Below are 15,658 nucleotides of genomic sequence, written 5' to 3' on the forward strand. Positions count from 1 at the left end.
AATATGTCTAACCTTACTTTTTACCAGTTACCACTTATGCTCAGGTATGTGGTAATATTTAATTCAGCAAACATTTGAAGGCCTTCAGTATAAACTGCATAAAATACAATTTTCAGATAGCAGAGACACATAGTACATTGACCTGGCTCTCATGGATTTTATGTTAGTGAAGGAAACAAGTATATATACAACTAATGATGATACATTTCTTTTAAAAGCAATAGGTTGGAAAAGAAATTTTGGAGTGAAGACTTCTCTCTTCTCCTTACTTGTATATTTGTCTACATTTTGAAAAACATGAGTTTCATTTAAAAGAAAGAAATTGGTTACTTTCTAAGGTCGATTGGAATGCAGTATTCTAAGTTAGAAACAAAAGTTTTTAAAGTATAAATCTTTCTTACTCTGGTAAATAGCTGGTTAAATTAACTAGGAGACAATTTAGAATCTTCAGTTATAATTCTGTTTTCACCTTTGCTTTTTCATATTAGGTTTGGTTTTCCAATGCATTGACTGTATTTTGCAAATGAATACGATTTCTTTCTCCCTCCTGCCCACCCCTTTGCCCCGGCCCATCTCCTGTCCTACAAGTCTTCCACCCCGTCGAGTGCTCCTATTGCCGGTGTGAGAGTATGATGGGCTTCCGGTACCGATGCCAGCAGTGCCACAACTACCAGCTTTGCCAGAATTGCTTTTGGCGGGGCCATGCCAGTGGCCCTCACAGCAACCAACACCAGATGAAGGAGCATTCCTCTTGGGTAACTGCTTTGTGTTTTAGTCTGTGTCCCCAACTGTTAATCTGCTTCATTAGTAACAGCACTTGGGCCAGATCCTGATAGATGCTTACCAAGTAAGGATGTGGTGGAATAAGATCATCATTACTAACATTTATGATGGGCATTACACATGTGTTGTACTTCATCACTTGATTTTAAAAACAGAATTTTTAAAATTCCAGGAGATGGAGATATTATTACATTTGAAATGATCCCTTTTATCCAATAAGATGGAATGTTCTAATACTCCCTTCCCAAAGTGAAAAGTGTCTTATTGTAAATTGTTTAAGGTAGATATCTCCCCAGATGCTTACTCCCTGAGTTTTAAGTAAGATTTTAAGTTTTTTTTTTTTAAGCAAAATTTCCTTATTTATAAAGGGTTTAAATATTGCAAGGAAAGCTGCCTGAAAAGAAAGAGTTAAATTTTTGCCACTCTGAAGTTGGGGAAATCTTGTATTTTACAGTTGCCACATTGGTGAACGTACTTTCAAAAGTAGTCCTAAATGACAATATTGGGGTGGAGATTGAATTTTGTCAAATGTTTTTTCTGCATTTATTGAGATGATAATGTGATTTTTATCACATGCTGATTTGTTTGTGGATGTTGAATCATCCTTATATTCCTGGAATAAATCCTACTTGATTATGTTGTATGACCCTTTTAATGTATTATTAGCTTTGGTTTGCTAATACTTTGTTGAGGATTTTTACATCTATGTTCATCAGAGATATTGGGCCATAATTTTCTTTTTTTGTGGAATCTTCATCTGATTTTGGTATAAGGATCATGCTGGCATTATAAAATGAGTTTGAAAGCATTTTTTCTTCTTTAATATTTTGGAATAAGTTGACAAGGATTGATACTAATTCTTCTTTAAGTGGTGGAATTTACCTGTGAAGCTGTCTGGTCATGTTTTTGGGGGAGTTTTTGAAATTGGTCTTATTCAAATTTCCTATTTCTTTGTGATTCGGTCTTGGAAGATTGTATTTCTAATACCCATTTCTTCTAGGTTTCCCAATTTGTTGGTCTATAACTGTTCATCGTAGTTTCTTATGATCCTTTGTATTTCTATGGTGTCAGTTGTACTTCTCTTTCATTTGTGATTTTTATTTATATGGGCCTTTTCTTTCTCGATGAGTCTGGCTAGAGGTTTATTAACTTTGTTTATCTTTTCAAAGAACCAGCTTTTAGTTTCATTGATCTTTTGTATTTTTTTTTTTTTAGTCTCATTTATTTCTGTAGAGTCTAACTCTTTACACTGAGGTAACTCTTTGCTCTATTACCTTTTGTAATGATTGGATTTGTGGGTATGTTTCTACTGAAAATTCTCCTTATATATGTTGGGGGTAAGAGAATGAGGAACTTCTTGTTTGAAGCTTTAGCTTCAACTTGATCATTTAACTAATTATAACCCATAAGAAAGGGGAATTTTGTATTTAATTAAAGATAAGTGATTTTAAGTATGCTTTATGACTTACAAAGCAATTTCTCATGTATTCTGTTGAATTTTTTTCATTGAGCTGTAGCATACATAAAGGAAAGTACAGAAATCACAAGTGATTTCTTTTATTTCTGTCTGATCCTCACAATACTCTTGTGAAGTAAGTCATTGTCCTTATTTGTTGATTATTTTATTTCAGCTTTGTTATTTTTTCTGCTTGATTAATTCATTTTTGTTGTAGTAACTTAAGACTTCAACAAAAATCAAGTATTACAAGCATGCATAGTTTTGAAGTTTGTATCATAAATGTGTCAGTTCTGAATTTTAATGAGTATATACATTCTTTGTAGTAGATGCATACTGTAAGGTCTTTTAGCAGTGTCAGTGTGTATAACTTGTTTTCAAGATTAGGACTTTGTGTAATGGACTTTTGATCTTTGAAGAAGATGGTGAATTTTGAGGCTAATGTGGGTAAAGGAAAAAAAAAGATGTGTGGTCAGTTAAATAGTAATATCTTTGAAGATTGTTCACTGTGTTGTACTAATATTTTGAATAAATGTTTATATTCACAACTGATGAATTTAGTGTGCATTTAACCAACTCATATATGAAGTTGCATTATAGATTTGATACTTGTACTATTGGTGCTTGGAAATTTATTTTGATTTTTCCAAGAGTTTCTGTTTAATGTTTTATCTAAGTAACTATATGCTATATGGCATCATTCTCTTAATCAGCAATCTGTTCATTTGCCCTTATTTTAGGGAAAAAAATGCCATATAATACCATGTTTGAATGGACTCATTCTGTCCACTCATTATTCATTCAAAAGATATTTTTTGAGCACCTACTATGTGCTAGGCACTGTAACAGGCATACATCTATGAATAAACCAGACAAAGGTATCCTGCCCTTGTAGAGCTTAAATTTTAAGAGGTATGAAAAGGACCATCAGGGCTCAACAATGTCACGGTTTTTCTGTTGCTGGGGACACATCTACACTACGTTCTCAGCCCTCCTGTATCTTTTAGAGGGACCATTTGAATAACTTTGACCAGTGAAATGTGATCTGGGTGACATGTGTCTTACCAGAACAAAACAGTTAACAACTGGATGCCTTTTCCATCTTCTCTGCCAGCTTAGTGGAGAGAATTTCATTAGAACCCAGAGGAGGAGAAACCGTAAAATGTCCTTGAATGATGGGTGGAGAAGAATATCTCACCAATCTACTTGACTTCAATGGAAGCAAAAAAAAAAGCTACTGTACTTTTTGCTACAGTAGTTGGTACTGGAAGTGAAATTCTGTTAAAATGAAACCTTAAAATTGTGTCATTGGCTTAGTGGTCAGATAGCACACTTGATGAAGGCACTGATATTGGGGGCAGGAAAGACAGAAACCCATTTTACACAATGGTGATCAGTTTGGTGAATTAGTCATTCATGATAGCTTGGAAGGCACACTTCACACCAGCTGAGCTCTAGGTCAAATATTAGAAAGGATCAGAGTGTGAGTGTGTGTGGACTGTTATTCATTAGGTTTTTACAAGAAAGATAAGCTTAGGAAAGAATTGGCTAGTTTTCAAACAAAAAATGAAGGAATAGAGAAAGTTCTGACACTTGGGGCAGTGAAAGGAAAAACAGACTGCTTTTTGACTCCACAGAGCAAGACAGGAGCATTAAGAAAGGCTTTGAGCAACAAAGGCTAGTAAACTTTCTCAGTTGGAAAAAAATGACTCAGTCTTGTGGCAAAGATCAGATTAGGGATATGAGTTCTTGTCCTTGTCTGCTCTTCAGAACCACCCTGCTCCCACCTATATAGTTTCTGATTTAATGGGGACAAGGTACATGAAATCTGGATATAGGCAATTTAAAAAAATTCTCCCCAATGATTCTGTTGTGCAAAGTTGGAAACCACTGACCTATCGTTTCATATAGCCTCCAGGTGTCTTCTGTTGAAAGCAAGAAGCATGGAGGCAGAGACATAAATCAGGGTTGAGAATTATGTCTAGGAAAGAACTTTGTGTCTGGCTACTGGCAAATTGGACTGACTGGAAGCACACAGATCAAAGGCCTACTGAGTTTTTGAGGGACTTATATTGGCAAAGGAGCCATGAACCTGGACTGAGCAAGCCCTTGACTATTTGAGGTGAAATGCCACTTATTAATGACCGAGAACTTGCTCTGGAAAGAGGTGGTTTGTGAAGAGTGCACAATCCCTAAGGAGGGCACGCCACCTGAATAGGAGGATATTAGAAAAGGAAGAGCCTCCTGCTCCTGTCCCACCATGTCTGCTGGGACTACAGAGAGCAGGTGCAGGTGATTTACCTGTTCAGTTCATAGGTTGCATCATAAAGAGCTACACATGGTCTTGATAAAGAAGACTGTGCCATTCCCAGAGATCTTGGACTTGTAGTTAGATGCACTGACTGAATGGGACTTCAGGTTTTCTTTTGAGGGATGGGAGTGGTTTGAGTGTGTTCTATGCATAGGAAAAGGAAGCAGAGAGATATTTAGTGCTTAGAAACACCAATATCCATATTTTCCCTTTCTTCCTGGATGTGTAACTGGATTATATAGTTCATGCTCCTTGCAGCCAGATGGGGCCATTGACTAGTTCTCATCAATGGAATTTGTTTGCAAGTCATCTGTGTTACTTTTGGGTCAAGACAGTTTAAAGCAGGTGTTTCTCTTCCATCCTGCCCTTCTCATGCCCAGTATACATTGGGTACATGGAAGGATCTCCAAAGAAATTAGCAGAGGCAGAAACCTTTTATGAAAGGGCAGGGTGCCTGAATGGGCAGATCAGAGCCCCTCTGCCAATTTACACTGGACTCTCATATGAGCACGACATCACAAAGAGGATTCAGGAGTATAGGGGTTATAAGACTTGGGATCATGTTGACCAAAGCAGTTTCTGTGGAGTGGTGGGTTCCTAAAACTGATCAAAGTGGGTACTAGAGGGAAAGGGAGAGAAATGGAGACAGCGATCACAGATAACTTTTGTCAGTGATATCTTTTTTTGAACACTTTTCCACTAGTAGTTCTTTTTTTTTACTTTTTTTTTTGGTATCATTAATCTACAGTTATATGAGAAACATGTTTACTAGACTCCTCCCATCACCAAGTTCCCCCCATATACCCCATTACAGTTACTGTCTATCAGTGTAGTAAGATGCTGTAGAATCACTACTTGTCTTCCCTGTATTGTACAGCCTTCCCTGTGCCCCCACACACATTATACATGCTAATCATGGCACCCCCTTTCTCCCCCTCCCCTTATCCCTCCCTTCCCACCCATCCTCCCCAGTCCCTTTTCCTTTGGTAACTGTTAGTCCATCCTTGGGTTCTGTGAGTCTGCTACTGTTTTGCTCCTTCAGTTTTTTTTTGTTGTTGTTATACTCCACAGATGAGTGAAATCATTTGATACTTGTCTTTCTCCATCTGGCTTATTTCACTGAGCATAATACCCCCTAGCTCCATCCATGTTGTTGCAAATGGTAGGATTTGTTTTCTTCTTATGGCTGAATAATATTCCATTGTGTATATGTACCACATCTTCTTTATCCATCTACTGATGGGCACTTAGGTTGCTTCCAATTCTTGGTTATTGTAAACAGTGCTGAGATAAACATAGGGGTGCATATGTCTTTTTGAAACAGGGCTCCTGCATTCTTAGGGTAAATTCCTAGAAGTGGAATTCCTGGGTCAAATGGTATTTCTATTTTGAGTTTTTGAGGAACCTCCATACTGCTTTCCACAATGGTTGAACTAGTTTACATTCCCACCAGCAGTGTAGTAGGGTTCCCCTTTCTCCACAACCTCACCAACGTTTGTTGTTGTTTGTCTTTTGGATGGTGGCCATCCTTACTGGTGTGAAGTGATATCTCATTGTGGTTTTAATTTGCATTTCTCTGATGAAAAGCGATGTGGAGGATCTTTTCATGTGTCTGTTGGCCATCTGAATTTCTTCTTTGGAGAAGTGTCTGTTCAGATCCTTTGTCCATTTTTTAATTGGATTATTTGCTTTTTGTTTGTTGAGGTGCGTGAGCTCTTTATATATTTTGGATGTCAACCCTTTATCAGATCTGTCATTTATGAATATATTCTCCCATACTACAGGATGCCTTTTTGTTGTATTGGTGGTATCCTTTGCTGTACACTACTAGTAGTTCTTATTGGGATTTTAGAAGACCCAACTAGTCCCGCTTCACTTTTTCCCACTCACGATTGCAGCCTGGAGTTAGGCAGATGGCAGTCTGTTTGAGAAAGTGGTTTTAATTGTAAGGAAACAATGGAGTGGCCAGTAGCCCCTGTAATGAATGACCCCCCCACCCAACACAGGCCTTTTCAGCAGGAAGTAGACCTGGGAGCTTGTGACTCTGGGAGCAGAGGACATTGGATGCTTTCTGTGGAGCTGCAGATATCAGGAGGTAAGGGAGGGGAAGAGGCTGAGGGAGGCATATTCATGTCTTCTCCAGAACCAACCAGTCTAATGAGGAGAGGAGGGAGTTGGGGGCAGGGAGTAGCCAGCAAGAGAGTGGGCATTGTAACTCCGTGTTGATTTTTTTATTCAGATTTGTGAGGATATATTCACCTTCTCTAAAACACTCAGTTCACACTGAGTAACCTTGCCCTCAGGAGACCTGCAATATGCAGTGTTCCAGCTCTTGTTGCTATGTTAAGAAGTTGTCCCAAAACTAGTGACATATAACAACAGCTGTTTCCTTACACCCACAGATTTGGTGTCAGGAATTTGGACAGGACAGAGAGTGTCTCTGCTCCATAATGTCTGGAGCCTTAGCTGGGACAACTGAAATACCAGATGGGCCAGCTGACTTGAATGACGGGAAGCTTCTTCACTCATTGTCCAAGGACTGCCCAGGATGCCTGTACGGCTGGGCTCAGCTGGAACAGTCTGCTGGGGACACCTGTGGGTGTCCTCTGAATGTTTGTAGATTGTGCTTTCCATAGTGTGGCAGCTCAGTTTTCAGAGAGCCTGCCTTCCAGGAGAGCTGGGGGAAAGCTGCCAGGCCTCTTATGAACTGGCTGTGGAAGTCGCGCAGCCACATTCTGCTGTATTCTGTCGGTTTCAATGAGCACTAAGGCCAGCCTGGGTTGGCAGGAAACATACCGCATGATCGAGGGTGGGGGTGCCATGATGGTTAAGTCCCATCGCCAAGGAGCCCTTGTGCCGAGAGAGCGCTGCAGTTATATTTGGAAAATACATTCTGCCACAGAGGATAAAGCCGTATAATCGAAACAGGATTTCTGTTGAAGTGGTTAATTCAGCCAGAGAGCCTCTCATGTTTTTCTATTAAATTATACTTTCTAAAAGAGCACTCCCTTAAAACAACTATAATATTTACTAGGATTTTTATGACCATATTTAAATGATTCAGATTTGGAGGAGGATGTTTTTGAACTATTTTGGATGTAGTGTTGTTTTTTTAAATCACAGTTAAATGATCTTTAATCTTAACCTTGATTTTCCTTGGTTTGTGCCAACATGCTTTTTTCTGTTTTACTTTATGTATCTTCCTTCCTTCTATCCATCCTGTTACTGTAAAATGTATATAATATAAAATTTAACATTTTAACTCATTGTTGGCGTACCGTTCAGTGGCATTATGTACATTCACACTGTTGTGAAACCATCATCACCACCCATCCGTGGGAGTTTTTCATCTTCCCAAACTGAAACTCTAAATCCTTTTTTGATATGCAAGGACGGCTGGAAATAAACAAGTCCACTCCCTGCCCTCCCCTATGCCTTACATTCAGATCTCTGCTTACCCTGATCTTCACTTTACCAAGAGAAATGTGGCTGGTTACCACTTGGTTACTCCATAGCAGGAAGTGTGTGTGTGTGTGTGTGTGTGTGTGTGTGTGTGTGTAAGTACACTTGTACCACTTGGTTACTCCATAGCAAGAAGTGTGTGTGTGTGTGTGTGTCAAGTACACTTATACCACTTGGTTACTCCATAGCAGGAAGTGTGTCTGTGTGTGTGTGAAGTACACTTGTACCACTTGGTTACTCCATAGCAGGAAGTGTGTGTGTGTGTGTGTGAAGTACACTTGTACCACTTGGTTACTCCATAGCAGGAAGTGTGTGTGTGTGTGTGTGTGTGTGTGTGTGTGTGTGTGTGTCTGTGTCAAGTACACTTGTACCACAAATAGACTTTATAGTTCAGTGTGGGTGGTATAAAAATTTCACCTTTCTTCCCAGCAGGTGGCAGACTCCACCTTTGAGCAAAGTTGTTATCCTAGTCTTCAAAATGTAAATAATGAAGTGTTTGGATTTGTTTAACTATCTCTGTTTGCTTTTATTGCTTCTATTTTTATGAATGTTACTGGGCAACTGGTATATGCCCAGTGTAATTGTTTGGGCATTAGTGATATTAAACCATTTACTTTGAGGAGTTGGAAAAAATTATGTTGTTAGAGAACTGGAACAGTTAAGACTATTGACTTGTTTTTGTCAGAAGCAATATTTAATTCTCATGTGACTAGTGTACCTCTACTCACGTCTCTAGAATTCTAAAAGATAACATGTATTCAGTGGGAAAAAGGTATGCTTCTTGGCCATGCTTCTGTCTAGTCCTAGATAGTGAGAAGTCATAGGGCACATGATTTCTTGACTTCCTTTACTCTGACTGTCCCCTCCTCCACTGAACCTCAGACTAGTTGTGCCCTGGACCTTTTTACCACCTTGAACTGCTCTACTTCAAAGTCACAGATTTAGACATTTCATTCTCTGACATCATTCCAGCTGACTTATTCCATTACTGTCACGAAGATCATCCTTTAATCTCCTTCCAGTCTCTAATCCATTGACCTGTCTGCCTGTTCTCTATTAGTCATCTGTTTTTTATTTTCCCCCCTTACTACTTAAGATATGACTATTCCAATACTATAAACTCCATTGTCCTGTGACTTTTTTATCCATGTCTCTGTCAACGAAATTCATGAATGAACTAATCTATCTCTAACTACTTCTGGAGAAAAGCATACAATAGGGCAGATTAGTGATATATGGTAATTATGAATTACCATAAATTATGAATTATAAATTCATATGGTTACATATGAATTACTCAAAGTAACCACCAGTCACTTCTCAGTGTCTGTGAGTCTTCTGCTATTTTGTTCATTTTGTTTCGTTTTATTTTTAGATTCCACAAATAAGTGAAATCATATAGTATTTTTCTTTCTTTATTTGTTTAGTCACCACATTCTTATCAGGTACCTGCTATTGAGCAGGCACTGTCCTGGGCACTGGGTTACCTAGAACAGGCTAGGACAGATTTTGTGCCTTTGTGGAGCCTGCATTCTAAAGAGGACAGATGGATAAAAACAAAAAACAAAACCTTTTTGGGGAAAAAGGTGAACAAAATTATCAAATGGTGGTAAATTCTATGTAGGGAAGTCATATGTCACAATATAATAAAAAGATGACTGAGTAGCTACTTAAGATATGGTGGTCAGCAAACAGCTGAAACTGATTCAAGAGAAAATAAAAAATCCGGATAGACCTGTAACAAGTAAAGAGATTAAGTTGGTAATAAAAAATCTTCCCACAAAATACCATTCCTAGATGACTTTACTGGTGAATTCTACCAAACGCTTAAAGAATTAATACCAATCCTTCTTGCCAAAATAAAAGGGCTGAATACTTCCCATCTTATTCTATCAGCCAGTGTTACCCTGATACCAAAACAAAAAGATGTCAAAAGAAAAGAAAAACACAGACCAACATCCCTTAGAAATACAGACTCAAAAATCCTTAATAAAATACTAGCAAACCAAATTAAATAACTGTGAAACTGGTGACTGATGCAGAATGGGGGAAATGTTGTTGAATGGGAGAGTTCAAGGAAGACCAGTTTATAAGTTTCCTACAGCTGCCATAACAAATTATCACATACTTTCTAGCTTATAACAGAAATTTATTCTCTTCCAGTTCTGGCTACCACAGGTTTGAAGTCCAGATGTTAGAAGGGCCACACCCACTGAGGCTGTAAGGAAGAATCCATTTGTATTAGTCAGGGTTCTCCAGAGAAACAGAACCAATAGGATGGAGATGGGGATATATTTATATGTAATTAATTTATTTATAAAGATTTATTATAAGGAATTGACTCATGCAGTATTGGAAGCTATTAAGTCAGGTTATGCAAGATGGGTCAGCAAGCTGGAGACCCAGGAGAACAGGTGGTGTAGTCCCAGTTTTAGCATGAAGGTCTGAGAACCCAGAGACTGATAATGTAGTTCCAGGCCAGGTCTGAAGGTTGGGAAGGCTTAAAACCCAGGAACAACAAATGTTTCAGTTCAAGTCTAAACATCTTTTAGGCAGGAAAAAGCCAATGTCCCAGTTCAAAGGCAGGCAGGCAGGAGAAATTCTGTCTTACTCAGAGGAGGGTCAGCCTTTTTGTTAAAGGTCTTTGACTAACTGGGTGAGGCCCACCCATTAGGGAGGGAAGTCTGCTTTACTCGGTCTACCAGTTTATGTTAACCTCAACCAAAACACCCTCACAGGAATACTCAAACTAATGTTTGACCAAATATCTGGGTACCACTTAGCCTGGGCAGGTTGACATATGAAGTTAACCGTCACACCCTTCTTCCTCTTTGATCTTCTGGGGACTGACGGCATTCCTGGTGTGTGGCTGTATCACTCCAGGCTCTGCCTCCTTGGTCATGCTGCCTCTTCTCTCTCTTCACTGTGTGTCTGTCTTATAAGGATACATGTCGTTGCCTTTTGGGCCCATCTAGATAATCCAGGATTAGCGCTTTCTCTCAAGATCCTTAACTCAATTACCTTTTTTGCCATAAAAAGTAATATTTGGGAGAGAACCAAGATGGCGGTGTGAGTAGAGCAGTGGAAATCTCCTCCCAAAACCATATATATTTTTGAAAATACAACAAATACAACTAATCCTAAAAGAGAGACCAGAAGATACAGGATAACAGCCAGACTACATCCACACCCACAAGAACCCAGCGCCTCGCGAAGGGGGTAAGATACAAGCCGCAGCCCGGTGGGACCTGAGCACCCCTCACCCCAGCTCCTGGCGGGAGGAGAGGAGTTGGAGCCGGGAGGGAGAGGGAGCCCAGGACTGCTGAACACCCAGCCCTAGCCATCCACACCGGAGCGCAGACGCACAGTGAGTACGTGGGGTGCTGGAAACTAGGGAAACAGGACAGTAAGACCTGTAAGCAGGTCCCCGCAGCTGGCGCACCCGGGACAAAGAAAAGCGAGTGTTTTTTGAAAGTCTTAAAGGGACAGGGACCCTACAGCTGGACGGAAGTGCCCCAGGACACTTAGCCCAGCAGCTGGGAATCACAGGGAACTCCGGGCACCCAAACCCCCGCAGTGCAGTGTGGAGGCCCCTCACCATGATAAACAGCCTCCCTGCCTGTTCCCCCTCCAACGCAGCTCCGCCATATTGGAGCAGCAGCCTGAGGCAGGCCATGTCCACAGCAACTGCAGAGCTAAATAAACTCCATCGCGGCCGGGCAAGATCAGAAGCCCTGTCTGCATGCAGCTGCCCAGCACAAGCTGCTAGAGGCCGTTGTTCTCCCAGGAGAGGAAGGCCACAAACTGGCAAGAAGGGACTTTCTCTTACCCAGCACACACGCCAGCTCCCCACAAATATATCTATCTCCATGAAAAGGCAGAAGAAATTGATACAGACCAAGATCACAGAGGCAAACCCTGAGAAGGAGATAGACCTAACCAGTCTTCCTGAAAAAGAATAAAATATAAAGCTCGTAACCATGCTGATGGAGCTGCAGAAAAATATGCAAGAGCTAAGGGATGAAGTCTGGAAGGAGATTACAGAAATGAAACAATCTCTGGAAGGATTTATAAACAGAATGGATAAGATGCAAGAGGCCATTGATGGAATAGAAACCATAGAACAGGAATGCATAGAAGCTGGCGCAGAGAGAGATAAAAGGATCTCCAGGAATGAAACAATATTAAGAGAACTGTGTGACCAATCCAAAAGGAACAATATCTGCATTACAGGGGTACCAGAAGAAGAAGAAGAGAGAAAAAGGAATAGAAAGTGTATTTGAAGAAATAATTGCTGAAAACTTCCCCAAACTGGGGGAGGAAATAATCGATCAGACCATGGAAGTGTACAGAACTCCCAACAGAAAGGACCCAAGGAGGACAACACCAAGACACATAATTAAAATGGCAAAGATCAAGGACAAGGACAGAGTTTTAAAGGCAGCTAGAGAGAGGAAAAAGGTCACCTTCAAAGGAAAACCCATCAGGCTATCATCAGACTTCTCAACAGAAACAATACACGCCAGAAGAGAGTGGCATGATATATTTAATGCAATGAAAGAGAAGGGCCTTGAACCAAGAATACTGTATCCAGCACGACTATCATTTAAATATGAAGGAGGGATTAAACAATTCCCAGACAAGCAAAAGTTGAGGGAATTTGCCTCCCACAAATCACCTCTACAGGGTATTTTAGAGGGACTGCTCTAGATGGGAGCACTCCTAAGACTAAATAGATGTCACCAGAGAAAATAAAATCACAGCAAAGAAAGCAGACCAACCAAATACTAGCTAAAGGCAAAAAATAAAATCAGCTACCCACAAAAGCAGTTAAAGGAAGCACAAAAGAGCACAGAATTAAACAACCAACATATAAAGAATGGAGGAGGAGGAATAAGAAGGGAGAAAAATAAAGAATGACCAGACAGTGTTTAAAATAGCTCAATAAGCGAGTTAAGTTAGACAGTAAGATAGTAAAGAAGCTAACCTTGAACCTTTGGCAACCATGAATCTAAAGCCTACAATGGCAATAAGTACATATCTTTCAATAATCACCCTAAATGTAAATGGACTGAATGCACCAATCAAAAGACACAGAATAATAGAATGGATAAAAAAGTAAGACCCATCTCTATGCTGCTTACAAGAGACTCACCTCAAACCCAAAGATTATAGGAACAAAGAAAGACTGAAGGAACAAAACAGCAGCAGAATCATAGAACCTAAGAATGGACTAACAGTTACCAAAGGTAAAGGAACTGGGGAGAAAGGGAGGGGTGGGAGGGATAAGGGTGGGGAAAAAGAAAGGGGGCATTACGATTAGCATGTATGATGTGGGGAGGGGCATGGGGAGAGCTGTGCAACACAGAGAAGACAAGTAGTGATTCTACAGCATCTTACTATGCTGATAGACAGTGACTGTAATGGGGTTTGTGGGGGGATTTGGTGAAGGGGGGACCCTAGTAAACATAATATTCTTCATGTAATTGTAGATTAATGATGACAAAATTAATTAATTATTTAAAATTTTAAAAAAGTCATATTCACTCATTTGCCATCTAGTAATCTCCAGTTCCAGAGATTTGGATGTGGGCATATCTTTTTGGGAGACACCATTCAACTCACTACAGCTAGGGTATGAGAAAGGTCAACTAAGTGGGTGTTGAAGGAAAAAATGGTGGCAGTGGTAATGTTGGACTCCACTATAGAGGGATATTTAGGATTTTGGTCTGATAACATCACATTCAAAAGTTGGGTTCTAAGGAAAAGGGGAAATGATCTGAGAGTGGCAGTGAGGTTTGGTTCTAGGAGCACTTCTCTCCTACCTGGAGATCCAGCCATTTGAGGGGTGTGAGAGAGAAAGCAGATGTACTTAAATGGCTGCAGGGGAAGCCAAGCCTTCAGGGAAAGCCCAGTCTCCTCCTAGAGTAAGAAAGTAAAAGTAACATTCAGAGAAGAGGACTCAGCCAGAGAAGGGATTTTGCTGATGGTGGACAAGGAGAAGGATTTGAGAATTGAGGATTAGTGGGAAATGGGGTTGTGTGAGGTTATGTGACGAGACTTATGGGAATGAGAATCCAGGTGGGAGACTTGGATTTTTCATGAAACAAGCAAAACCTATGATAAAAGATGTGCTGGAATTAGTCCTGGATAGTCTCCAGGGCACATCGTGGTGTTGTCACTGTGAGCAGTAGTTGGGAGAGAGTCTTGCCAGGAGTCCTTAGTATGGTATTAGCTTCTGTATTCCAATGTTTGTTAAAGAACTTTATAGAAGTTGGCATTTCCCACTCATTCCAGTTTTAAAACTACTTTTGATCATGGTATTAAATACTTCACTTTATGCCCATCTGACTTGCAAAAAGTACAAGAGATTGATAATATTTTCAATTTTGGCAAAAGTATGGAGAAGATGCTAGAAGATTCTTGGTAGTAATATTAATTGATAACACTTAAAAAATAAAATTTTAAATGCATGTAACCTTTGGCCAAACAGTTCTCCATAAAGGAATTCTCCCATAAAAACATTTACACCATGTATATTAGGATTTTTGTGTAAGGATATCATACCAGCATTATTTGTGATAGCCCCTCTCCTAAAAGGAGATGGCCAAAATATCTAAAGTAGCAAAATGGTTAAACTGATTATGGAATATATGTAACTATGGAATTCTTTGTATGTAGCAGTCAAAATACGTGAAATAGATCTGTATGTACAAATATGGAAAGAGGTCCATAATATATACTCTTTGTCCACCCTCCTCAGAGATAACCTCTATTTTAAATTTAGTATTTAATATTTCCATTCATATTTTTGTCTTTTTCATTACACATGTGTATGTCACCATTAAAATACATTGTTTTTTATACACCATTGTATATTTAATATACACATATTTAATATACACCATTAAAATACAGCATTGTTTCTCATATTTTAAAACATCAAAATAGTGCATATATCCTTTTGCAATTTCTCTTCTGCATTTCCATTGTTTTTAAAACAATCTCTGTGTCAATATGGTTATTTTCGGTGCCACATAGAATTCAATTCTTCTACAATTTTTAACAAAGTGCTCATCTTTGTAGTCAAGGCTCTCTGTTCAGACAATCTTCTTTACCTGTGTGCACTGCTTACTTGGATGGGAGATTGTGACTTGTTTTCAGTGAGCGTGGAGGAGGGATAGAGGGGCCACATCATGGAAAAGCCTTGTAGCTAGTCTTCCAAGCACTGGAGCTCCTGATTGTCCTGGAATTCATTCAGTACCTGTCTCTCCAGTCCAAATTCCCATACACACTGCACCTGCCTGAGACATCTCCATCACCATGCTGCAGTATCAGGAGTCACTCTGTCACTTGCCTGAGCCCCACACAGCTCCCCATATCAACTACTTCCAAGTGGGAACACTCTAAATGCTATTCCTACCCAAGCGGCAGTACTTTCCTTCCCTTGTTTTAGTACAAGGTTTTCTTTTACAAACTGATCTCACCTGCTTTTCATGGGATTCTTAACAGTCTAAGTTCTACCATGGATTTCCCCTTCTGTTTTTCAACCTCTAGTTACTAAAAGATTATTTTAAAAATTCTACTCTATCATTTTAAGTATTTGGGACAAGATGGAAGAATATAGCATGTCCTCAGTCTACCAC

At 39.6% G+C, this 15,658-nt stretch overlaps 1 protein-coding gene across 6 annotated transcripts in view; it reads left to right on the top strand.

The window, feature by feature from the left end:
- Window positions 1-15,658, top strand: part of DTNB (dystrobrevin beta) — a 248,010-nt gene that overhangs the window by 104,121 nt on the left and 128,231 nt on the right. For 4 of the 6 annotated variants that reach the window (XM_073215680.1, XM_073215687.1, XM_073215682.1 and 1 more), the window contains one exon: window positions 589-755. In XM_073215680.1, the coding sequence (XP_073071781.1) occupies window positions 589-755 (167 nt within the window). Of the gene's footprint in view, window positions 1-588; window positions 756-6,556; window positions 6,646-6,952; window positions 7,817-15,658 lie in introns of those variants that run through there. The other 2 variants (XR_012122390.1, XM_073215694.1) reach the window with 2 other exon arrangements.

Source organism: Manis javanica, chromosome 1, assembly GCF_040802235.1.
Source record: "Manis javanica isolate MJ-LG chromosome 1, MJ_LKY, whole genome shotgun sequence".
NCBI classification, from domain to species: domain Eukaryota; kingdom Metazoa; phylum Chordata; class Mammalia; order Pholidota; family Manidae; genus Manis; species Manis javanica.